Source organism: Microcebus murinus, chromosome 1 (genome assembly GCF_040939455.1).
Source record: "Microcebus murinus isolate Inina chromosome 1, M.murinus_Inina_mat1.0, whole genome shotgun sequence".
Taxonomy (NCBI): Eukaryota; Metazoa; Chordata; class Mammalia; order Primates; family Cheirogaleidae; genus Microcebus; species Microcebus murinus.
The window spans coordinates 162,613,226-162,639,224 of record NC_134104.1 but is presented as its reverse complement, the minus strand read 5'-3'; the positions used below and the strand labels follow the sequence as shown (position 1 = coordinate 162,639,224).

General features: G+C 38.5%; 1 protein-coding gene and 1 long non-coding RNA gene across 33 annotated transcripts in view; both read right to left on the bottom strand.

Moving 5' to 3' along the window:
* Nucleotides 1-25,999, bottom strand: part of SLMAP (sarcolemma associated protein) — a 178,536-nt gene that overhangs the window by 23,596 nt on the left and 128,941 nt on the right. For 18 of the 32 annotated variants that reach the window (XM_076008880.1, XM_076008870.1, XM_076008891.1 and 15 more), the window contains 7 exons: nucleotides 24,436-24,495; nucleotides 18,726-18,806; nucleotides 18,044-18,103; nucleotides 6,303-6,425; nucleotides 5,109-5,183; nucleotides 1,927-2,247; nucleotides 985-1,102 (listed from right to left, as the gene is read on the bottom strand). In XM_076008880.1, coding sequence (XP_075864995.1) covers nucleotides 985-1,102; nucleotides 1,927-2,247; nucleotides 5,109-5,183; nucleotides 6,303-6,425; nucleotides 18,044-18,103; nucleotides 18,726-18,806; nucleotides 24,436-24,495 — 838 coding nt within the window. The remainder of the gene's footprint in view (nucleotides 1-984; nucleotides 1,103-1,926; nucleotides 2,248-5,108; nucleotides 5,184-6,302; nucleotides 6,426-18,043; nucleotides 18,104-18,725; nucleotides 18,807-24,435; nucleotides 24,496-25,999) is intronic. The other 14 variants (XM_076008919.1, XM_076008915.1, XM_076008922.1 and 11 more) reach the window with 2 other exon arrangements.
* On the bottom strand, nucleotides 7,242-18,037 carry LOC142874306 (uncharacterized). The gene is made up of 2 exons (XR_012922132.1): nucleotides 10,478-18,037; nucleotides 7,242-9,736 (listed from the first exon to the last, which is right to left on the bottom strand). It is a non-coding gene; the product is annotated as an uncharacterized LOC142874306 (long non-coding RNA).

Sequence of the window (25,999 nt, the reverse complement as noted above, 5' to 3'; positions counted from 1 at the left end):
ACAGGCATGCGCCACCATGCCCGGCTAATTTTTTATATATATATCAGTTGGCCAATTAATTTCTTTCTATTTATAGTAGAGACGGGGTCTCGCTCTTGCTCAGGCTGGTTTTGAACTCCTGACCTTGAGCAATCCGCCCGCCTCGGCCTCCCAAGAGCTAGGATTACAGGCGTGAGCCACAGCGCCCGGCCTATAACCTTGTTTGATATTCAGAAGCTGAAATTTGTCTTTTGGTAGTACAAATTCTTTATTAAAGTGACTTCCTGATCACCCTAACTAACAGAAGGGATCAGAGGTATGAAAGAAAAACAATTTGTATTTGAAATTTATTAATTAGTTTATAGGGCAAGTTCAACTACTAATTATAGACCTTTGGTATTTGCTTAGGAGTTTTTTTTTTTTTTTTTGAAACAGAGTCTCGCTTTGTTGTCCAGGCTAGAGTGAGTGCCATGGCGTCAGCCTGGCTCACAGCAACCTCAATCTCCTGGGCTCAAGCAATCCTGCTGCCTCAGCCTCCCAAGCAGCTGGGACTACAGGTATGCACCACTATGCCCAGCTAATTTTTTCTCTATATATTAGTTGGCCAATTAATTTCTTTCTATTTATAGTAGAGACAGGGTCTCCCTCTTGCTCAGGCTGGTTTCGAACTCCTGACTTTGAGCAATCCGCCCACCTCGGCCTCCCAGAGTGTTAGGAGGACAGGCGTAAGCCACCACACCTTGTCAGGGTTTTTTTTTAGAGAGGAAGGGGCCTTTGACAAATTTATTGCTTGAGTATGCGGAAAGGACATGTAGGATGATGGTGGCAGCAGAAAAAAAAACCGCTGAAGTATTTATTTAGTATGGTTAACCTGCCAAATAGCCAAACAGAATCTGGCTGAACATTTTGCTCCTAAAAGGTATTTAAGTATCAACATTCAATTTTAAATTATATGAAAATTTAAGATAATTATTTTGAAGCTAAAAAAAGAGAGTTCTTGCATACTTGTGTAATTCCTTCTCTTGCCGTTGCAGTTCTGATGATAGCAAAACATTTTCCTTTTTTAGAGAATGGCATTCAGTTTCCAATACATTCCACTCCTTTCTCAATTTCTCTAGTTCACCTGAAATAGTCCCAAAGCATGCTTTTAACATAAGAACATAACTGCTAAAATAATTCAAAGGATAAGGGAAATAATTCAGAGAAGAACATAGTAAACTCCCTGCCCCCACTTAAAAGCATATAGATTTTACATGGTTATTCTTTGATTCCTGTTAGTTTGCATCTATACCTCAAGGAAGTTCTATCATCTTGAACCTGAGTAGTATTTTCTTCCACTTCACTTTTATAAGACAAATAATTTTTTTTTTTTTTTTTGAGACAGAGTCTCGCTTTGTTGCCCAGGCTAGAGTGAGTGCCGTGGCATCAGCCTAGCTCACAGCAACCTCAAACTCCTGGGCTCAAGCAATCCTGCTGCCTCAGCCTCCCGAGTAGCTGGGATTACAGGCATGCGCCACCATGCCCAGCTAATTTTTTTGTATATATATTAGTTGGCCAATTAATTTCTTTCTATTTACAGTAGAGATGGGGTTTCGCTTTTGCTCATGCTGGTTTCGAACTCCTGACCTCGAGCAATCCCGCCCGCCTCGGCCTCCCAGAGAGCTAGGATTACAGGCGTGAGCCACCGCGCCCGGCCCCAGCTGATAATTTTTAATAGTATTTAAACAAAATATAAAATTGTAAAATTTTTAAAAATGTATTGTAGAACTTGAAGTTCTGAAAAATGTGTTTTTAGCTCCAGTATAGAAACAATGCTTTATATAACCGATTGCTATCAAAAAAAGGTCATTTTGTACAAGAAGTTATCCCTTCACGTGTGAAAGGAACAGGAATAAAAAAAAGGTTAGCATTGCCAAAAGTTAAGAGCTTTATGTAAAATACATTTACCTCGCAATCTTGTTGCTTCTTCTCTCTGCTGGTCCTCACACTGTTGACATCGAAGCTGGAAACTGTTTTGCAGACTTGTAATTTCCTTCTCATATTCGGATGCTGCTTTCCTCCACTGCTCAAGCTCAGCTCGCACCTTCTTAAGCTCTTCTTGTAAAGAAGCAATGTCAGTGTCCCGCTCAGAGGCAGTCTTTTCTGCTGCTTGATGAAGGAGCAAAATTTCATCTCGGGCACTAAGCAGTTCATCTCTAGTGCCTGTGATTTCACTGTCCTTCTCCTCCCGGAGACTCTCAATATCGATGTGTAACCTCTGCAGTTGGGCTACAAAAGTATATTTATCCATCATTTTCTTAGCCCATATGAGTTAGGAATAAAAGAACTGCTCATACAAGATTGTAGCTACTGCAAAGCCTAAGCTGTCATACCTGTTGCTTACATTGTCTAAGCAGAAAAATGTCAAAATACAGATAATTAAAGAGAAAAAACCAAAGTGACCTTTATTTCCCTAACAGAGAAAATTGCTTCCAACGTTTTGGTATTTATTCTTCTAAATTTTTTCCTATGCATTTAAACACATATAAAAGTAAACATTTAATAGGGAGTGATCACAATATATACAGTGTTCTCTATCCTCTTGTTGACAGAAATCTTTCAACAAATAATAGTTATACTATAACTTATTTGACCCATTCCTTATTTTACACATAATAGGCTGTTTTATGTTCAATTACTATATACAATATTGTTTATAATGCAGTCCTGATTATTTTCCTAGGGTAAAACTTTTTTTTTTTTTTGAGACAGAGTCTCGCTTTGTTGTCCAGGCTAGAGTGAGTGCCGTGGCGTCAGCCTAGCTCACAGCAACCTCAAACTCCTGGGCTCGAGCGATCCTTCTGCCTCAGCCTCCCGAGTAGCTGGGACTACAGGCATGCGCTACCATGCCCGGCTAATTTTTTATATATATATCAGTTGGCCAATTAATTTCTTTCTATTTATAGTAGAGACGGGGTCTCGCTCTTGCTCAGGCTGGTTTTGAACTCCTGACCTTGAGCAATCCACCCGCCTCGGCCTCCCAAGAGCTAGGATTACAGGCGTGAGCCACAGCGCCCGGCCCCTAGGGTAAAACTTACATGTAGAATTGCTTGGTAAAATGGAAAACATTAAACATTTGATGTTCTTGATTCATTTTTCTGTTTAAATGTCAATTCCTTAAAGAGGCCTCTAATAATTTATCTAAAAAAACAGTCCTCTAAGCACTCTCTAGCCCTTTACTCTGCTTTATTAGTATTATTTTTTTTTGGAGACAGAGTCTCACTCTGTGTGCCATGGTGTCAGACTAGCTCACAGGAACCTCAAAGTTCTGGGCTCAAGCAATCCTTCTGCCTCAGCCTCCCAAGTAGCTGGGACTACAGGCATGCGCCACCATGCCCGGCTAATTTTTTTGTATATATATTAGTTGGCCAATTAATTTCTTTCTATTTTTAGCAGAGACTGGGTCTTGCTCTTGCTCAGGCTGGTTTCGAACTCCTGACCTCGAGCAATCCCCCCGCCTCGCCGTCCCAGAGTGCTAGGATTACAGGTGTGAGCCCCTGAGCCCGGCCTATCTTTTCCACCAGACTGTACACCTCATGTGTGCAGGGCTTTAGTTTTGCTGACTATTCTTTCCCTAATACCTGACAGAGTAAACACTGAAGAATCATTGGATGGATTAATGACTTGATAAAATCAACAAATACTGCCTAATTGAAGAGGTATATGTATTTTTAAAAGATCTGGTCTTGTGCTCTCATGACCCAAATCGAAAACAATATGAAATCATAGCTGGTGCAGAACTAGAATACTAGCCCTGCTTACCATAACACAAAGATATTACAGATAGAAAAAGTTCCAATGGAGAATAATTAATTAATTATAAGAGGATTTAGGGCTCAGAGAGGGGGAGATTGTCGCATAAATAAACATTTAAGAAAGTACCCTTTAAGTCTGTCGGAAGGATTGAGAGGTAAGAGGGTCAAAATCTGAAATGGCACAATGGCTAGCGATAAGATGACCACAGACTTGTTGGTAATGTCCTGAAATATATACGCTGGCACTAGGGGGCACTCAATGATGCCTAGAGAAGACAGCTTTAAGACAAAAGGCAGCACTATGAGTGTCAGAGCCTTTAGGGAAAATTGCCCATAAACAGTACAGGATGGAAATACAGATTCAAGTCATATTTATATAAACTAATGGATAGTGGATTAAACTACAATAAGAATTTAAAGAGTTTTCAATTTAAGAACACATATGATCTATACTAGAAATTCTAATTTGACCATAACAGAATACTAAATTTTTAATAATTCAAATGTCCCACCCACAACATAAGAAAAGAAGCCCCCAAAGACTAGTTTTTCTCTGGAATATTTTTGGGCAAGTATCATAAGCCTTACATAATGAGTTCCCTTCTCTTCTGAACTGTGATTACATGTCTATTTATAATTCCTTCCCACCCTACCTCTAAGTAACATTGGTTCTTTCTTTGACAATGAAGGCAAATTAATTTTGCTTTAGGAATTTTATAATGGCATGGGAAAGAAAGACCTCTTCTGGGGTATCTCACAAATATAGATTCACAGTACCAGAAGCTCCAGCTTGAAGTAAACACTTTATAGGCAAGGGTTTTTCTGGTCATTTCTGTAATGATCTTGCAATAGCCCAGACCAAAAAAAAAAAAAAAAAGCAAAATGGTGGATATGAAGAGCAGCTCTCACCAATGAAGGTGATACAGAGACCATTATTCTATATCATGTGGTATATAATTTTTACTGCAGCGCAAATGTGTTTTCAGCATTAGATATCAGCAAGCTATAAGTGCTGAGCACAGAGCAGCTCATATAAATTTCCTATCTAAAGGCCCTCTCTGTAGTAACTCACAAGATAACTCAGAGAGTGATTACCAAATCGAAATCTTGAACCCTGCTCTTTCCACTCTAAGTATCTAATACTGGAATACTGGAGATTCTTCCCTTTTATCTTCTTAAGGAAATAAAGCTCCACCAAGAAGCCAGTTATAATGTAAGGTTTTAGGAAGAACCAAAGCCATGAAAAATGGGGACCCTGTGCATTTTTACTTTCCATTCCTTTTGGATCACTAAAAACAAACAATAACAATCTCAAATAGCCTTGGTTCTCCATACCTTGAAGAACCTGTATTTGTTTAGTGGACTCCTCAACTTGATTTCGATAGGCTTTTCTTTCTTCTTCCAAAAGAGCTAAAAGTGAAAACACAGTATATCTATTAATAATTTTGTGAGTTAATGAGAGTATTCAGAATTGAGCAGCTGGAAATTTCTCAGTAGTTCTCTCCTAACGCCTACTGAAAGAAACAAAAGTTAGGCAGTAAGTATTATTAGTATGAGTAGTTAGTTTAAAGATTTTAGGAACAGTAGTAAGTCATAAATCTATTTAATCGAGTAGTAGAGTTTTCTGTTCCTTGTATTGCTAAGATGGTATCTGCTATTCTTCACATAAGAAGCATTCTTGATAATTGCTAATCAGCATTTTGGGCTTAAATTTTTAAAAACAGACTTAAAATCCTAATATTTACTGTTGAGCACACAGTAAGCACTGAACTAAATAACTGCTGACTGCTTACTAAAAATTTTCCCATTGTAATTAAATATATTAGCCTGGACTCTCCAAAAAGTTCAAATTAAATGAATACCAATTCTAATTTCTTCAAAAAGGAGGAAAGGAAAGAAGTAGTAACAGGAAGTCCCCAGTTCCCTCCTGGGATGTGAATCTTCCTAATTGTCAGGAAGGCCATCTTAGAGAACATGAGCCATTCACTTTCTCCTCATTTTAAGACTCTCTAAAATGCTAACTGACTACAATCAGGTTAGTTACTGTGAATGATAAAGAAATGTAAGCTTTAAGGAATAGCACCGACTCTACTGGCTTAGGACACTACAGATAAGTGAGCTACTAGAAAACCAAGTACCCAGGACATTAGAAGATTCTATACCATAATCTTGCCTGGTTCCTCACATTGCTGATGAATATACTATAAAAGCACAGGAAACTTAGAAATTTATGTTTTTTTCTTTTTCTTGTACTTAAAATGTAATTAACTATAAAGATCTTTCATTGGTAGAGATCTTACTTGGTCTTCACATCAATAATGGGAAAGAAGACTAATTGTATCTCTCTTCATTTTACTGCTCTAAAATATAAGTTTAGGGAGGTCAAGTGAATGTCCCAAGATCACATATTTAATAAATTTGTGGATCTGGAACGATATCATGTCTCTGGTCTCCAAGTCTGGGGCCATCCAATTATATCATGCTGCTTCCACACATTCCCCTAAGGAGTCAAAGTAATCTTGATCTCACCTTGAAGTTCAAAGCACTTTTGTTTACTTGCTCTAGCTAGCTCCTGGGCTTCGATCAATTCCTTGCGGAGATGCTGAATTTCTTGTTTTGCCTCAATTTCTGACTGTGCACCCTCCAAGTCATCTGACAAAAACATTTTTATTTTAAAAGCAAGAGTTAGTATCACACTATAATCTCTATAATCAACTGGCAAAATTGCTTTCATGTTTAGACACACACAGTTAAACAACACAGAACAAATGAATTAAATAAAACTTAGAAGCAAATTATAATAAGTATTTTAGTCATTTTATCCTAGAGAAAGAATACAAATACGGTTAAATATTAACACATATATTAGTAATTCATGGTAATGGCACTTAAAAACATATATTTACATTTATTAAATTATATATTTTACTCATGGAGAGATTATGTAAGCAAAATTTCACTTGGAACTTAACTGGAAATAGAAACTGAAAAAGGTTTTAGCATGATTACACCCATTACGGTATACAAAATAAAAACTAGGCTAAAAGCTCTGTTATACCCTTTCTCATCACCATTTTCCCAATACCACACATATAACAAAAAAAATTTGCTGAATTTTTAAATGATGCAACTTAAGTGGTTTTATTGAAATTAATTAAATCAAGCATTGTGTCTCAAATATGTCCCCTCCCCCAACCTCCTTCCTCTCCAATCACATTGTTCATCATTATATTAAAACTTTCTGCTACTGAACATTGCCTGAAATAAACATATCATGTAAGCCATATTCTTCTAGTGCACTTTTTTTTTTTTTTTTTAAGAGACAGGGTCTTTTTTTGTCACCCAGGCTGGAATGCAGTGGCAGGATCACAGCTCAGTGCAATCTCAAGCTCCTGGGCTCAAGCAATCCTCCCACCTCAGCCTCCTGAGTAGGTGGGACTACAGGTACCTGCCACCAAACCTGGCTAATTTTCTTTTCTCTTTTCTTTTTTGTAAAGACAAGGGTCTTGCTATGTTGCCAAGGACAAACTCCTGTCCTCAAGCAATCCTCTCACTTTAGCCTCCCAAAGTGCTGGGATTACGGATGTGAGCCCACTGAACACAACTTGTAATTCATCTCTAATGTCTATTTTTTTTTTTTTTTTTTTGAGACAGAGTCTCACTTTGTTGCTCAGGCTAGAATGAGTGCTGTGGCGTCAGCCTAGCTCACAGCAACCTCAAACTCCTGGGCTCAAGCAATCCTCCTGCATCAGCCTCCCAAGTAGCTGGGACTACAGGCATGTGCCACCATGCCCGGCTAATTTTTTCTATATATGTATTAGTTGGCCAATTAATTTCTTTCTATTTATAGTAGAGACGGGGTCTCGCTCTTGCTCAGGCTGGTTTCGAACTCCTGACCTCGAGCAATCCGCCCGCCTCGGCCTCCCAGAGTGCTAGGATTACAGGCGTGAGCCACCGCGCCTGGCCTTCTAATGTCTATTAAAGCAGATAATTCTTGTCCGCAGCAGGATACTTTTCTTGATCAGTGATGTTGTGAAACAAAACTAATATTTGCTTTTCAAACTAAATAAAAATGAAATAGGTATTATGCTAAGTAATTATGTTTCAAGAGATGAAACTTAATCTAGGCAATAATGAGTTGTGTCAACAAAGGGATCTATTAATATTAAATAGTATTTGCAAACTAGTTCTTTGTACTATATAATGAAAGAGATTGGTATTTTAATTAGAACAAATAAGATACCTTATATCATATAATGTAAACATATAAACTCTATACAGTGTTTGATCATAGAAGCAGAGATAGCAAAAATCTTTACAAATTAAGTTTAATATGATAAACACAAACATGATAGTTTGACTATATTCAAACTAATCAAGCAGTTAGTGTGCAGATCCTCCTAGAAAACCAAGTGCCAATTTTTTACCAAAAACTAATAAGCAATTCTTTTTGTGACAAGGTTGATCAGGGCTCGTTCATTTCATATGGTTGTATAGGAAATTGCATTTTTAGTTTATTGTGGCTTGGGTCCACCCTTATGGTGATTCATTTTTGTTCTAGAAAGGGAGTTTTGTATTAATCTACTTGACAATCTTGGGAAAATTCTTATGATGAGCACTGGCGAAAAAGTGCCTTTTTTTTTTTTTTGAGACAGAGTCTCACTTTGTTGCCCAGGCTAGAGTGAGTGCCGTGGAGTCAGCCTAGCTCACAGCAACCTCAAACTCCTGGGCTCAAGGGATCCTCCTGCCTCAGCCTCCCGAGCAGCTGGGACTACAGGCATGCGACGCCATGCCTGGCTAATTTTTTCTATATATATTAGCTGGCCAATTAATTTCTTTCTATTTATATTAGAGACAGGGTCTCACTCTTGCTCAGGCTGGTTTGGAACTCCTGACCTTGAGCAATCCTCCCACCTCAGCCTCCCAGAGTGCTAGGATTATAGATGTGAGCCACCGCGCCCAGCCCGAAAAAGTGTTTAGATGAAAGTAAATGAAAGCCTTACTGAGCCAAATTCATTTTATTTAAACCCACAAGTCAAATGGAGAGAAATGTTACTTAGGAGTTATGATGAGGAGGAAAGGTTATCAGAACGTGCTTTCCCCCAACACGAATGGCATATCTTTATAACTGTCTGTTGCATAGTCTGAGTCACGAGCCAGCTTTTCTTAGACTAAAGGCTAAATCCTGTAAATTCACACTATACATCAACCCACTAAATTAATCAGCCCTGGACCACAGAATACCTACATGGTACCCTAAATTAAATCTGGTGTTACCAAATATCTTCTGAAGAGTGACTGGAGATCCAACTTAAACTCTAACTTTTGTTCTAAATGTGGTTGAGACACATTAAACCACTTGGTAAAGGGCCACTTAAAGTGTTTTATTTTACTAAGTTCTATTTTGTGTATGCTTGTTGAAGGCTGATCTAGCCACCGTAAGTCACTTCATTAACTGATAGAAGTGATCTGGCTGAGGCAGCTGGCCAGGTGGGTACATCTTCTTTATACTACCATCACTTCTCCTTTCTTAGAAGGTCTGGTCATTGCAGGCTTGCTTGATAAGAACAACCTTCACTATGGAGAAAGACCATTTTTTCCTCATAGATATGTGCAGCTCCGTGAGACAGCCTCAGGCGGCAGCCTGGCTGAAAGTTTAACCTTGGCAGTGGCCTCTTATTATTGATTCTCACCCCTTTGCCACTCCTTCTGACTAGCCAGCTTCCTTCTTATTGAGAGGGAATCTTTTGTTGGCTCCTTTGTCCTCCCGTTGTTCCTTTCTTTCTTTAGCCACCCCCCACCCCACTCACACACCAACCACCCCTATGCAGAGAATTCCCACACCTGACTGCCGCCTTCAGTCTGGCCAAGTCTTTCGCCACATTTGCCCCACACGGCCGCTGCTCCCGCACTCTTGTACGCTTTCCTCCTGGCGGGTATTATTGCCACTTTAGCCATTATTCCTGTTTGGAAAAGTATTATTTTTAAGAAATGCATGGCTTCCTTTCTCGTTTTACTTATTTTTAATCAACTCCTTTGGGAATCCCATCCTGACCACTGCTCCACCTATCCTGCCTCTGGCAGGGAAGTTAGTTGTGCTCTCCAAAGGCCCCACCACATCTATTAAAACACGTATTGCACAATCAGTATATCTCTTTTCTCCTAAGACTGCAGCTTTCTTATGTATCGTATCTATGTATCTACCAGGTCAATATATATCTCAGAAATAAATGCAAATGACTTTTTGGTCCTAGTTTGTGTTCTATACTTCCAGCTGCATCTCCAGGTCCTAGTGTGATCATAGAAAACCAGGACATCTTTGAATGTGAAACAAAGCACTTTTAATAATTATGCTGGGATAATAGGCATAAAAGGCTCCAGGCAAAGCAGAACCTACGGTCATCCTTCCATTTTAGCATGTGCCAAACTAAAACCAACACTGTCCACATCGGGACACCTTTTCTTCCAGAAATAAAGATTTCTGTTAATGAATTATACCATCCTCTTTTCAGTCACTCAGGGTCAACTGCTGGAATTATATCTGACTTCTACTTTTCTCCCTTATTTAGGCCTATGAATTTCTCATGCCTATGAATTCTAGATGAGATTACCAAGGGAGAGATGAAAGATAAGAATAGAGCCCCAAATTAGATATTGTTCTTTTAAATTTCCACAGCAGGCCGGGTGGGCGTGGTGGCTCTCACCTGTAACACTAGCACTCTGGGAGGCCCAGGAGAGAGGATCCCTCAAGGTCAGGAGTCCGAAACTAGCCTGAGCAAGAGCGAGACTCCGTCTCTACTAAAAATAGAAAGAAATTAATTGGTCAACTAATATATATAGAAAAAATTAGCCGGGCCTGGTGGCGCATGCCTGTAGTCCCAGCTACTCGGGAGGCTGAGGCAGTAAGTATTGTTTGAGCCCAGAAGTTTGAGGTTGTTGTGAGCTAGGCTGACGCCACGGCACTCACTCTAGCCTGGGCAACAAAGTGAGACTCTATCTGAAAAAAAAAACACTAATTAACTGACCAACTAAAAATACATACAGAAAAAATTAGCTGGGCATGGTGGCACATGCCTGTAGTCCCAGCTACTCAGGAGGCTGAGGCAGAGGACTGCTTGTATCCAGAAGTTAGAGGTTGCCGTGAGCTAGGGTGATGTCACGGAACTCTAGTCCAGGCAACAGAGTGAGACTCTGTCTCAAAAAAAAAAAAAAAAATTCCACAGCAATCATCCTATGTTAGACTTTCAATGTTTACCTAAGTCTCCTGATTGCCTTACTTGTAACTTCTACCTACTCTAGTTCATTCAATAAACTTTCCCAAATACAGATCTGATCATGTTATTTCTGTGCTCAGGAGCCATTGAACTATAACAACCACTTCAACTTATAACACACTCAAATAGTTATGTGAGCAAACTTTAATTACACAAGTCAATCCATATCATCACCTTGTAGTTTTTAATAATTCCTTTGCCTGAGAAAGTATCTTGATCTATTCTTCTTGTAATCCTACCCATTTAAAAATGTTTTCTTGTTTTTTGTTTTTGAGACAGAATCTTGCTCTCTTGCTTGGGCTAGAGTGGTGTGGCATCAGCCTAGCTCACAGCAACCTTAAACTCCTGGACTCAAGCGATCCTCCTGCCTCAGCCTCCTGAGTAGCTGGGACTACAGGCATGCGCCATCACGCCCAACTAACTTTTTTTTCTTTTCTATTTTTAGTTGTCTGGCTAATTTCTTTGTATTTTTAGTAGAGATGGGGTCTCACCCTTGCTGAGGCTGTCTGGAACTCCTGAGCTCAAGTGATCCTCCTGCTTCAGCTTCCCAGAGTGCTAGGATTATAGGCATGAGCCACCATGCCTGGCCTAAAAATGTTTATATATACATATATATAAAAGTGTAAAATATAAATTATATACATGGAAAACCTCTAAAAGTACTAAAAATAAAATAACTATAATATTATTATACTGAAAAAAATGAGCAATTTCTAAATATCAAGTATCTAGTCAACATTAGATTTCCCATTGTCTCAAATTTCTTTTACAGGTGAATTATTATTATTATAATTTTTTTGAGACAGAGTCTCACTGTGTTGCCCAGCCTAGAGTGAGTGCCGTGGCATCAGCCTAGCTCACAGCAACCTCAAACTCCTGGGCTCAAGCGATCCTTCTGCCTCAGCCTCCCAAGTAGCTGGGACTACAGGCATGCACCACCATGCCCGGCTCATTTATTCTGTATATATTAGTTGGCCAATTAATTTCTTTCTATTTTTAGTAGAGACGGGGTCTCACTCTTGCTCAGGCTGGTTTCGAACTCCTGACCTCGAGCAATCCGCCCGCCTCGGCCTCCCAGAGTGCTAGGATTACAGGCGTGAGCCACTGCGCCCGGCCTACAGGTGAATTATTTGAACGAAGATCCAAACAAGGTTCACGAATTGTATTTAGTTGACACATCTCTGAAATCTTTTATTTTTTTCTTTTTAATCTTTTTTTTGTTGTTGTTGTTGTTAAAAAACAGAGATGGGGTCTCGCTCTTGCTCAGGCTGGTCTGGAGCTCCTGAGCTCAAATGATCCACATGCCTCGGCCTCCCAGTGTGCTAGGATTACAGGCGTGAGCCACCACGCCCCGCCTAATCTCTTTTAATTTATAGGGTCCCCCATCCTCTTTCCTTTTTGTCCTCTTGTAATTTGCTTCCTGAAGAAACTGAGATGTATGTACTATAGAATTTTCCCCATTCTGGATTTTGCTGGTGGTGTCCCCATCACATTATTTAGACTATGTCTTTGTTTCTTTTGTATGTCCTGCAAATTGGCAGGTGAATCTAGGATCTTGACCTAATTCAGGTTCAGTTTTTTGTCAGTGAATATGTCATATATGGTGTGACATACTTATAGGGTCACTCAAATGATTCTTCTTCCATGAAGCTCAAAATACCTTTCTTTTTCATCCTTCAAAACAAACAAAAAGCCTAGACATTCTCCTTTCTTTGACTGCTGATAGCAACAACCACCAGGAATCACCTTATTATCTATCTCTGTTTGTAAGTGAGAGAGAGGATTAGCTTCCCTTGTGGGGTATAAAAGGATCACTCAAACACAGCTGTGAAAATGACACTTGCAGAGGCATATGAAATTAAAGGATTTATTATACTTACAGGTCCTAGACTCGTGGCACACCAGGCAGGGGGCCATGTGTGAGGAGCTCCCAGGGGGCTGGCTCACCCAAGGACCAGTAGGCAAAGCCTTTACTGGAGATAAGGTGGGATTACACAAGCAAAAGGCATGAAGGATTTTCACTGAACATCACTAGGTCACAGTCAGCAGAGGGCAAGAAGAGGAACTGGTGGGGAGGACCAGTCTTATCACACTGGTGCACCTAGTTGCCTGGGCAGAGTGTTCAAAGCCTATTTGTGGGGATTTTGAGGCATCAGGGAAAGATGAAGTTTTCAAGATTTACAGTACACTCTCATGTTACCAATCTGACTAGAAACTCCTCAACTCCCAAGAACAGTGTGATCAGCCTTGGAAATCACTAGAATTCCTGGCACAGTTCCCTAAATAGAGCAAAAGTACATTAGATACTATTTGGACTGAATTCCAACTTTTAAAAACTTTTCTCTGGGAGATGGTTGGTTTTAAGCATACAGGAACTCCTTATTCATCTACTCCTTATTTTCTTTTAAAAATGGCACAGACTGAAATATAATTAATATATCAGGAAAAAGGCACTATCGCTATCATCATTTTGTTTGTATCTCATGATGAGTGTTAATTTTAGATTATTTTTCTAATCCTAGCTGACTATTGTGAGAAGTAGCACATAATTCTAAATAAAGATTGGCTGCTTTTTTTTTTTTTTTTTTTTGAGACAGAGTCTCGCTTTGTTGTCCAGGCTAGAGTGAGTGCCGTGGCGTTAGCCTAGCTCACAGCAACCTCAAACTCCTGGGCTCAAGCGATCCTCCTGCCTCAGCCTCCCGAGTAGCTGGGACTACAGGCATGTGCCACCATGCCCGGCTAATTTTTTATATATATATCAGTTGGCCAATTAATTTCTTTCTATTTATAGTAGAGACGGGGTCTTGCTCTTGCTCAGGCTGGTTTTGAACTCCTGACCTTGAGCAATCCGCCCGCCTCGGCCTCCCAAGAGCTAGGATTACAGGCGTGAGCCACAGCGCCCGGCCAGATTGGCTGCTTTTTTAAAAGGGAAAGAATAAAATTGAAAAATAATGGTCAGGCTAAGAGTTTCAATGAGAAACATAAAGAGGCTACTTAAATGTTGCTCCTTTCTACAGCTCTAAAGGCGAACACTGTGGTCTAATAATTTACACTTTTCCTTTAAGAGAAAATTCTACAGCCCACTGAACCTAATTATACAGATTATCAAAGCATAACCTCACATAATCAAGCATAAACCAAATAAGTTTCTAATAAATGTCAGTGAACACATCATTTATAAGAATTCATAAAACTCTTACAAAAGAACAATAATCACCATTTAGTGCTATGGTGATTATTTTTCGGACTTCTAAAATACACCTAAAAAAAAAAAACAGGCATGAGTGGTAGCTCATGCCTATAATCCTAGCACTCTGGGAGGCAGAAACAGGTGGATTGTTTGAGCTCAGAAGTTCAAGACCAGCCTGAGCAAGAGCGAGATCCTCTTTCTACTAAAAACATAGAGAGAAATTAGCTGGACAGCTAAAAATATATAGAAAAAATTAGCCGGGCATGGTGGCACATGCCTGTAGTCCCAGCTACTTGGGAGGCTGAGGCAGGAGGATGGCTTGAGCCTAGGATTTTGAGGTTGCTGTGAGCCAGGCTGATGCCATGGCACTGTAGCTCGGGCAACAGAGTGAGACTCTGTCTCAAAATAAATAAATAAATAAACAAATAAAAATGCCTGATTCTAACTGAGTGATTTTTCTTTTCTTTTCTTTCCTTTTTTTTTTGAGACAGAGGCTTGCTCTGTTGCCGGGGCTAGAGTGAAGTGGCATCAGCCTGGCTCACAGCAACCTCAAACTCCTGGGCTCAAGCGATCCTCCTGTCTCAGCTTCCCAAGTAGCTGGGACTATAGGCACGTGCCACAATGCCCGGCTTTTTTTTTTTTTTGTATTTTAGTACAATGGAGTTGGTATATATTTTTTAATATATATATTTTTAGTTGTCCAGCTAATTTTTTTCTATTTTTAGTAGAGATGGGGGTCTCGCTCTTACTCAGGCTGGTCTCGAACTCTTGAGCTCAAATGATCTGCCCACCTGGGATCCCATAATGCTAGGATTACAGGCATGAGTCACTACGCCTGGCCAAGAGTAATTTTTCATTACATCCAATAATTGACTGACTTAACAGTCTATTTTAAAAATTAAACGCCGTCCCCCCCATGCCCGAGAATAACATAAATTTTAAAAATCAAAATTAAAAAATCAAACGACAAAATATTTCACTAGGTATTGACAAAGATAACTACTTAATTAACAAAAGTTGGCTATCAAACAGAAATGCAAGGAAAGTTTTAGGGGGTTTTGTCATCTTAACTGAAAGGAAGGTTAGGGAAACTCTAACCCATCTTCATCAATAGCACCTGAAGCAATTACCAACAGCATCTGCACACCTGTCCCCTTCCACATCTTATATTTTCTGGTCTCTTTCTGTCCCACATCTTCCTCTTTCATTCTCTCTTCCTTTAGTCTGATTCCCCAGGCTATACTGTGGGTAATTCTATAGATACTGTTTAGCCTTCCTGTAGTACTCATGGATTAAAAACTTTTTTCCTGACATCCGGAAAAGCAACAAACACACACATTATTAATTGGAAAAGATCCATCCACAACAATTGCTTTTTCCTAAAAGATATAGTAGGAAATATTTGAAAACCCCACAATCTTATTCAATTCATGAAGTTACTCAGAGTTCTTCAACTGATGAGAGATGAGTCTGCTTTTGTTTTTATCTTTTTTAGTTTTGGTTTTTGGAGACAGGGTCTCACCTTTATCACCCAGGCTGGAGTACAATATCGTGATCATAGCTCACTGCAACCTCCAACTCCTAGGCTCAAGGGATTCCCCTGCCTCAGCCTTCAGAGTAGCTAGGACTACAGGCGTACCACCACACCCAGCGAATTTTTTAATTTTTTATAGCCATGAGGTCTTGCTGTGTTTCCCAGGCTGGTCTTGAACTCCTGGCCCCAAGGGATCCTCCCACCTCAGCTTCCCAAAGTCCTAGGATTATAGATGTGAGCCACTGCACCTGGCCTGGGACTGCTTTTATCAATCACCATCATGAATATTAGTTGTCTTCACTATGGTAACTAACATGCTAAGTTCCTAACACCATGGTAAGTGGTTCACATGCATTGTTTCATTTAATCTTCATAATAATCTTATGAAGCTGGTTTTCTCCAATCTAATAAATGAAAAAAACCTGAAGCACAGACGGACATATTGTGAATAAATGGTGAAGCTGGGATTGAACCCAGAGTTCTTTGACTCTTAGTTTCATGGCTAAAGTATGTTACTTTCCTAATGCTCTTTAAGGCAAGAAGTATGTTATTCATTCCTTCATCAAATATCTGGGTTTTAATGAATACCTGGCACGGTGGTAGGCAATGGGATAAAAATCAAATCTTAAATAGACTGACATGGTGGGCCACGCTTGAAGTCCCTGTCACTTGGGATGCTGAGGCAGAAGGACCACTTAAGCCCAGGAATTTGAGGTACAGTGAGCTATGATCATGCCACTGCACTCTAGCCAGGGTGACAAAGCAAGACTCTGTCTCAAAAAACTAAAACAGACTGACAAATAATATCACAATAGCACTAATAGCTGAATACAATTAACACGATCATAAATGCTACTTATAAATCAATCTGACCTTGGCTGCTGAAAAGATTTCTGGAGGATTTCTGTACAAAAGACTGTAAGAAGGGTTACTTTTATATGAGGGGTGTTCACATTACACATTTACTTCCCTTCGTGTTTCTCCATGTTCCCATAAAGGCCCATAGGTTCAGACATTTTTTTCAGTATCAGTTATCAGTAACAACATTTCATACAATAATGGTATTGCATTTTTGGTAAGATGGTATTTCTGTATATTATTATGACATAAAGCATGCCTTATCAACATCAAAGGTCACCTAAGAAGAGTACAGATCAGTAATAGTGCTGGAAACTATGCTCATACTTAAGGACAAATTGGCAATTGGCTGCCCAGGCCAATAATCCTCAGGAATTCCCCTGGTCATGGAAGTCAATCAAAGGTGGTTCAAAGAGCCATGTAATGATCTTCAGTGTCCACAGGGAAGAAAAGAGAAGGCCAAGATGTGTAGACTAAAGAACTCTAAGAGAATCTAGGTAATCTCTCCACATCCCCGTCACTGTATATTTAGGCCAGCAGCAGGGTAATGCAGGGTAAAACTAAGGCCTTCTTCTTTACATAATCTGAAAGTTCAGGGTCTGGACTGGAAGATCCCTTAATAGTCCACCCATAACAACACTTCTACAAGGAGAAACTTCTATAGACTTACTGTTGCTCTGATCCCAGAGAGCTGCCTGGTGTTAGTACACCATTACCTACATGTTTAACCCACTGGGCTGAAGTGATAGTATATGTTAACTTTTCTTGTGTACAATAAGGCAATATAAAGAAATTAAATGCTGACAATCACAGATTTATTAAAGCCACCTGAAGGTATTTTATTTTAAAAAGTTTTATAAATGCTGATTTATTTCCTACCCATTCAATAAATATCAAGGAATAAATGTACTTCTTATTTAGAGGTGAGACAACTAAGAGTTCATTACATGCATTGCTTATCTTAGCCCTAGTTAAAATTTCCTAGTCCAAAATATCTAGAAGAATATCCTAAGAACTTGGGGATATACACTGGAGGATAAGGAAAAATCAGAAAATGAGGAAATTTACAACTGCTACTATATGATAACAGAGTAAACACATGATTCTTTCAAGAAAGTTAAGATTTTTACCTTATTCTAATTATGTTAGAAGTGCTAATGAGTTCAAGGGTAAACAAAAAAACATAGCTATATTTCACATTCTACCACTTACCCCTTTGTCCCGCATAATCTTGATTGATCCAAATTATTCTACAATTTAAGCATTTTCATTTGAAGCACTGGGCACCAATACCAATTACAGAGCCTATTTTCATCTCTTAACTAAAAATTACACAGAATACATGAAACAGATTTTGTGGTAAAGGGTGATCTGATGCTCTGATTTAAAATGTCTTAAAAACATGTTAAAATACCTTTTAATAGGGACACTTTAGCAAGAGGTTCATTTAGGTCTTGGTCATCCATTTGGGCGTCTACAGAGAGAGAGAGAAAAGATAATTACAGATAGTACTTAGATCTATCAGTAAGCTATTATTATCAAAATAAGTAATTGGAATTTATATAGCTATTATATTTGGAGAGTTGAAAGTAGTTTTAACAAAATATCTAAGATTTAAGGGAGTGGGCCAGGCACAGGGGCTCAGGCCTGTAATCCTAGCACTCTGGGAGGCCAAGGCGGGTGGATTGCTCCAGGTCAGGAGTTTGAAACCAGCCTGAGCAAGAGCGAGACCCCATCTCTACTATAAATAGAAAGAAATTAATTGGCCAACTAATATATAGAGAAAAAATTAGCCGGGCATGGTGGCATATGCCTGTTGTCCCAGCTACTCGGGAGGCTGAGGCAGGAGGATCACTTGAGCCCAGGAGTTTGAGGTTGCTGTGAGCTGGGCTGATGCCATGGCACTCACTCTAGCCTGGGCAACAAAGCGAGACTCTGTCTCAAAAAAAAAAAAAAAAAGATTCAAGGGAATGACTTGATGAATTGAAGCACTGCTTTTTCCCCAAGCATAACTTTGAAATCTCTACCCCATTAATCTATATACCTAAAACTGCTAATAACATCTGCAGATTTGCAAACATTAGGTTAAAACTCACCTGTAGTGTCGTCACTGCTTTTTTCCTTGCTGGGACTCAGAGTATCTGATAAATCAGATTCCTTTGCTCTTGCCTGATTTTCTACCAAGAAAAAAATAAAAGTAAAATCTCGTTACAATTAAATATCTTATGTCGATAAAACTGCTTTAGGTTATGAATGCTCAAAATCTACTGATATGCAAAGAACTTTTAAAACTAACTAAAGTCACTGAATTTCTTACTTCGTGACTACCCTTGTCTAAAATGGAATGGGGTTATTACATGTAGCTCTTTAAATTATAATGTGGGCTGTGTCTGCTGTGTGGGGCTTTTGTTCAAGGCTATTCACTTGCCAACTGGAAACAAAAAGGAAGCAAGCTCTGCTAAAGTATTCAGAGAACTACAACAAATATAGTAAAATTCCCAGGACAATGTAAACATTGTATAAAGATGATGAAAAGAAAAGGTTCTATTACATAAAAACACTAGCTAAAAGGCTGTCTTAGTAATATTTACACTCATATAATGAAACTCTTTTTAAAAAATCACAGTTTGTTATAAAAGTGTCATTTAAAATAAGGAAATCATTTCTAAGGATAATATAATTATACCTAAAACACATAGAGAAAAAACTTTAAAAAAAAAAGTTTTGAAATTATTCGCAAGAGGTCTTGTGCCTGGTCCAATGCAGATATCTTAGGCCTACTTTTCAACTAATTGCTCTAAAAAAATCCTAATTATGGGCCCAACAGATCATTAAAGATGACTGGCGATTAATTACGTCCCAGATCCTCACCGGTAATGCTGTCGTTAGGATAGCATTTACATAGGTCATTTCTCTGAACCACAATCCTACAGCATTTCCCCATTCTCTGTAAGGCCTCAGACAAACTCTACATGGCAGAATTTAGCCATAATTTGGTCCCTGCATTAATTCCCACAGGAGCTTGGTGTTCAGTCATACCAGTTTCTTCTTCTTTATTTTTTTGGAGACAGAGTCCCACTCTGTTGCCCGGGCTAGAGTGCCGTGCTGTCAGCCTAGCTCACAGCAGCATCAAATTCCTGGCCTCAAGCAATCCTTCTGCCTCACCCTCCCAAGTAGCTGAGATTACAGGCATGTTGCACCATGCCCAGTTAATTTTTTCTATATATTTTTAATTGTCCAGCTAATTTCTTTCTATTTTTTTTAGCAGAGACAGAGTCTCGCTCTTGCTAAGGCTGGTCTAGAACTCCTAAGCTCAAATGATCCTCCTACTTCGGCCTCCCAGAGTGCTAGGATTACAGGCTTGAGCAACCGTGCTGGCTTAGCTATGGATTTTTAATTGCATATATTTATTTATTCAAGGTCTGGAAGGATCAACAACAGTTACATCAATAGTTATTTTTGGAAGTGGGCACATGGTAGAAATTTACTTTCCAACTTGACATAGTCATACATTGTTGGAAAATTTTGTAGTGAGTATATATTGTTTTATAATCAACTAAGATATTTTCCATTTTGAAAGAAATCAGAAACATCTTAAACATCAAAATATTTAATACAATATTAAAATATAAGCTGTTAAAGCTATTTCAGGCTGGGCACGGTGGCTCGCGCCTATAATTCTAGCACTCTGGGAGGCCAAGGTGGGCAGATCGCTCAAGGTCAGGAGTTTGAAACCAGCCTGAGCAAGAGTGAGACCCCGTCTCTACTAAAAATAGAAAGAAATTAATTGGCCAACTAAAACGACATAGAAAAAATTAGCTGGGCATAGTGGCGCATGCCTGTAGTCCCAGCTACTCGGGAGGCTGAGGCAGGAGGATCGCTTGAGCCCAGGAGTTTGAGGTTGCTGTGAGCTAGTCCGACACCACAGCACTTTAGCCCTGGGAACAGAGTGATACTCTGTCTCAAAAAAAAAAAAGCTATTCCATATAAGAACATCCCTAGCATTTGTGGTTTAACTTGTGAAATGAGTGATGAATTGCAAGAAATCTTTGCTTTTTTTCTCACTGCCATATATGTAGTCAAAGGCCAACTGCTAAGAGATAGGGAGCTTAGATTAGAAGTGAAGTCACTAACCATGGAGGCCCAGGGCAATCTGGCAAATCTGTGACCTCTGCTGCATTCATAATGTGCTATATCATCAGACATTTCTGAATGGTCTAGTTTTTTTTGTTTGTTTGTTTTTTGAGACAGAGTCTCGCTTTTGTTGCCCAGGCTAGAGTGAGTGCCGTGGCGTCAGCGGAGCTCACAGCAACCTCAACCTCCTGGGCTCAAGCAATCCTTCTGCCTCAGCTTCCTGAGTAGCTGGGACTACAGGCATGCGCCACCAGGCCCGGCTAATTTTTTCTATCTGTCTCTCTCTCTCTCTCTCTCTCTCTCTCTCTCTCTATATATATATATATATATATATATATGAGTTGGCCAATTAATTCCTTTCTATTTATAGTAGAGACGGGGTCTCACTCTGGCTCAGGCTGGCTTCGAACTCCTGACCTTGAGCAATCTGCCCACCTCGGCCTCCCAGAAAGCTAGGATTACAGGCGTGAGCCACCACGCCCGGCCTGAATGGTCTAGTTTTGATGACAAAGTTATAACCACAAATACAACAGGCTAATACATCTAATTTCTATATATGGATAGAAATGAAACCACTCTAGAAGAACAAAAAGGAAAACAGGAAAATGACTCTATACTGATTTTATAGAGCAATTTTATGATCAAGTTATTGAAGTAAAGCAAGAATGTATTTTCAGAAGTGTTCTTCTAGCTTAGAAGGAACTTTTATTCTATATTTAGAGTATTAGCTAGGAAGGTAAAAACTGTCGTACAGGTAGGGCCAAATTTTCCATCAAATTCTCACTACAGTGTAAACTTTATGAGAGCTGGGATTTTTGTATGTCTCATTAACTGACTCCTATATTCCCTGTGCATACATAGGACAGTGACTAGTACATAGTAGAGGCTCAAAAAATAAATAAAAGGTTGATTAAAGGCACACGCCTACTTTGAACAAGAAGGCAAGTTTTTAGCAAGTCAAGTCATGATCCATCATTGTACCCTGATACTACAGCTGGTATAAGGAGGCAAGAATGAAACACAGGACCCAACAAATGGTAAAGTGTTTACTTCTTTCCAAAACACCTATTCTTCAGTTATGAAGCAGCTCCTAACTTTCCAGTATTAAAAAACTATTACTGATTTTCTCTGCAGTACTTAATCATTAAGATACATTTCAACAGTAATATAGAAGGAAATAGAAGAAGAGCTACCAACATCAATATTCCAACTGTTCCCAAATTGGGAAGCCTGTAACACAAGGTGACTATTTCATTGTATCTTTGTGTATACATAACTATGGATGGACAAAACAAATATACCAGCCATAGACAATTTCCTATACCACTGGAACCATTACTTGGAAAGAAAGCAAGATTAAGGATCAGGACAGGGAAAAATTAACATTTGTTGGACATGAGAATAGTGTCTCTTACTTTATAAGCAGTTATTTCATTAAATTCCCACAACAACTCTACAAGTTAGATCTTGGCTATCCCATTTTACAAATGAGAAAACTGAGGTTTAAACAATTAAAGGAAGTTGCCTGATGGCATATGGCTAGTTAATGGTAGAATTATCTACTCATATTCTTTTCACTTCTATCCCCAAAGCTACTGTAGACTTGTAATTACTAAATATTGAGTTAGGGTTTAAAGTATATACAATTTATGATTACATTTTGCATTAGGTGAAACCTCTAGAGGGAATATTAAGGACTGGTAACAGCTGTAACTGTTCTAACAACTGATATTTTCAATCCAAAAAATAAAATTCCACCAAAAGCATCACCAATGAAAGCATTAAAAAAACCAATTTAGACAAATCCAAAAGAAAATACTTAATAGCCAGATTTAAAACATTTAAAATGTAACTTATTTCAGCTATCTAGTTTGTTATAAGGATTTGCATATCTCTGTATGTTAACTATGAAAAGTGCTAGTACAACACTGACTCATAGAAATATCCCTGGACATATAAAAGTTATATTTGTATTATCATTCTTAAAAGATGTATTCTATTCACTGGTACAAACTTATTTACCATAATTTATTTAATAAATGCCTTTATCATTGGATACTTAGGCTTTCCTCTTATTGCTTTTATTTTTATTTATTTATTTTTTTGATACAGAGTCTTGCTTTGTTGCCCAGGCTAGAGTGAGTGCCATGGCGTCAGCCTAGCTCACAGCAACCTCAAACTCCTGGGCTCAAGCAATTCTGCTGCCTCAGCCTCCCAAATAGCTGGGACTACAGGCATGCGCCACCATGCCCAGCTAATTTTTCTATATATATTAATTGGCCAATTAATTTCTATTTATGGTAGAGACGGGGTCTCGCTCTTGCTCAGGCTGGTTTCGAACTCCTGACCTCAAGCAATCCGCCCGCCTTGGCCTCCCAGAGTGCTAGGACTACAGGCGTGAGACACCACGCCCGGCCTCTTATTGCTTTTAAAACAACACTGAAACAAACACCCTTGTACACTTGTCCAATTTGTTCCTTAAGATAAAAACCTAGAAGTAGAATTTCTGGATCAAAAAGCATGTTCTTTAAAACTTCCAATATGTATTTTATAGCTAGGTTTTTAAAGGGAAACCAATAATATTGGACAAAACATTTCCAATAATGATATATAATTTCAAGCAAATATATTTTAATTCAGAATGCATTAAATAGAAGCACTAAGATAGCAAAATACTTTTCTTTAAAGAAGCATTGACTTTCCCCCCTCTACCGCTCTACTTCTACTTCTAGTGCTAGCTATTCGACCAACTAATCTGATAGGTATTTAGGTGGTGAAGTAGAAGCTATTTTAAAGTCTGTTCTCATCTCACTTTAATAAGAAGAAATGAATTGCCATATGTACTAAAAATAGCTCACTGTTCTGAGACTCAATGCTTGTTTGTCAGAACAATATTAGTGATTCATATTCTATGCATTTTTTCCCCAAATATGGCATCTGCCGTGCACAAAATTCAGAATGGAAGCCACCAGATATTTGGAATAACATTATCCTTTTAAATATTTTAAAAAGCCAAATGAATACAGTTCCTTTAATAAAACAGAATTAAGTATCTTACCCTTTTTATCACTTGTTTTAACTGACCAAAAGGATTGTGAATCTAGTTTTAAATTTTATACTGGTATAGTCTGATGAAAGTTCTATTATGATAATGAACATATCTTACCAAATTTATTTGCCTAATATCCCTATGCATAAAAGTGACTGGACACTATGAACTTTAAAACTCACTTTTCCCTAAGTATGACAATTGTAACAAAAAGAATTAACACAATAAACTCCTTTGGATAATTACTGGATTATTCATTATAAAATATAAGAAGATTCTACATTCACAAAAGCCATTACTTTTGTTGAAGTCAAACTGAGATGCCAAAAATTAAGAAAATATTAAATATCATAAGGGATTTTAAAGGTACAGTAATCCCCCAAATAGAACTGTAAGTATTCTTCACTTAGGTTGTATCAGAAAAGATTTACATAGCGTTTGATGAAAACTTTGAGATTAAAGCTGAAAATAACAGTGGAAGTCAGAGAGATTGCAACAAAATTTAATATCTAAAGAAACCTATTCCAAATATTAACTTTCAAATACTATATCCTTGGAAGTCTACACTAACCTTCATTATCCAAAAGAGCTGTCAAAAACCATAGAAAAACCAAAAAACAAACCTTTTGAAAGCTTTGTTTCTTCTACCACTTTGGTTAGATGCCCCTCAACGATCAGCTTCTCTGCCAAGGAAAATAAGCGTTACTGTCCAAGCCCAGACTGAGGAGCATTTCCCTGAGCCGGGCAGTGAGACACATTCCATGACCAAATTTAAAGATGATAACATTACTCCTATGACCAAGCTTGAACAAAAACTTGAACCTGGAAGGGGAACTAACAGAACTCAAACTATGATAGAGCAATCAGGTTAATGCAGAAAACAGGAGACAGGGAGACATTCTGCTTTATAATTTCATTAGATTTCAACATATTTAAAAAGCCTATATATTTTTATAAAGTACTCAGAAGAAACAAAGAAACCCTTTTTAAATCAAGCTGAAATAAAGGAATTCTGAAAAGGTATTTTATTCAAATAAAGAAGTAATAAAAATTATGTTATACTGGTAGTTTACCTTATATAATCAGTAGAGATGCCTAGCTGACATATTTCAGTAAAATGAATCATTTTAGAGGAACTATTGAAATAAATTTTTAAAACCTGCTTTGTTTTGTTTTATGAGGTATCCTCTGTAAATGTATAATGTTACTTCTTGGTTTTTTGGCACGGGGAGGGGCAGAGAAGGAACAGGGTTGCTCAGGCTAGAGTGCAGTGGAATTATCATAGCTCACTATAACCTCAAACTGGGTTAAGGGGTGAGGGGGGCATGGGCAATATATTAACACTTGTACCCCCCTAATACGCTAAAAAAATAATAAATAAAAAAACCAAAAACAAACAAACAAAAAAACTCCAAAAAACCAAACTGGGTTCAAGCCACCCTCCTGCCTCAGCCTCTGGAGTAGCTGGGACCAGACATGTGACACCACAACCAGCTAACTTTTTCTTTTTGTAAAGATGGGGTGTCACTATGTAGCTCAGACTGGTCTTGAACTCCTGGCCTCAAGCGATCCTCCTGCCTCAGACTCCTAAAATGCTAGGATTACAGGTGTGAGCCACCTTCCCTGACCATGATACATTTTAATAATTTAAGTCATATTTTCATATTCTGTATTTCACTGAGGATAATATATCTATTCTGTATAACCTTATTTAATCATGTATGTCAATTGGTCTCTTTCAATTTATTCTTTTGCAGTATGTGAAATAATTTTTCTATTTTTTTACTCTTCAAGCAACTGCAACACGGTCTACACTAACCACTCAACCACTGAAACTGCCCCAAGATAATTATAATCTTGTCTGCCAAAGCCCACGGTTCCTTTTCATAATTTTCATTTCTCTTAATTTTATTTCTTATAGACTCTTCATAATATGAGGCACTTTGTCCTTACCTTCTTAAAAACAAAAATCAAAGTAACAGTTTTAGATCATTTCCAAAGGCATTAGTCCTGCAAGCTGTCCTACCCCTCCTCTGTCCTACTCCACTCCATTCCTGAAATTCACTTCCTACAAGTACCAATGCATGCACCACGATGCCCGGCTAATTTTTTCTATATATTTTTAGTTGGCCAATTAATTTCTTACATGCCTTTGGAGAAGAGAAAGCAGAAACTCAAATCTCTTAC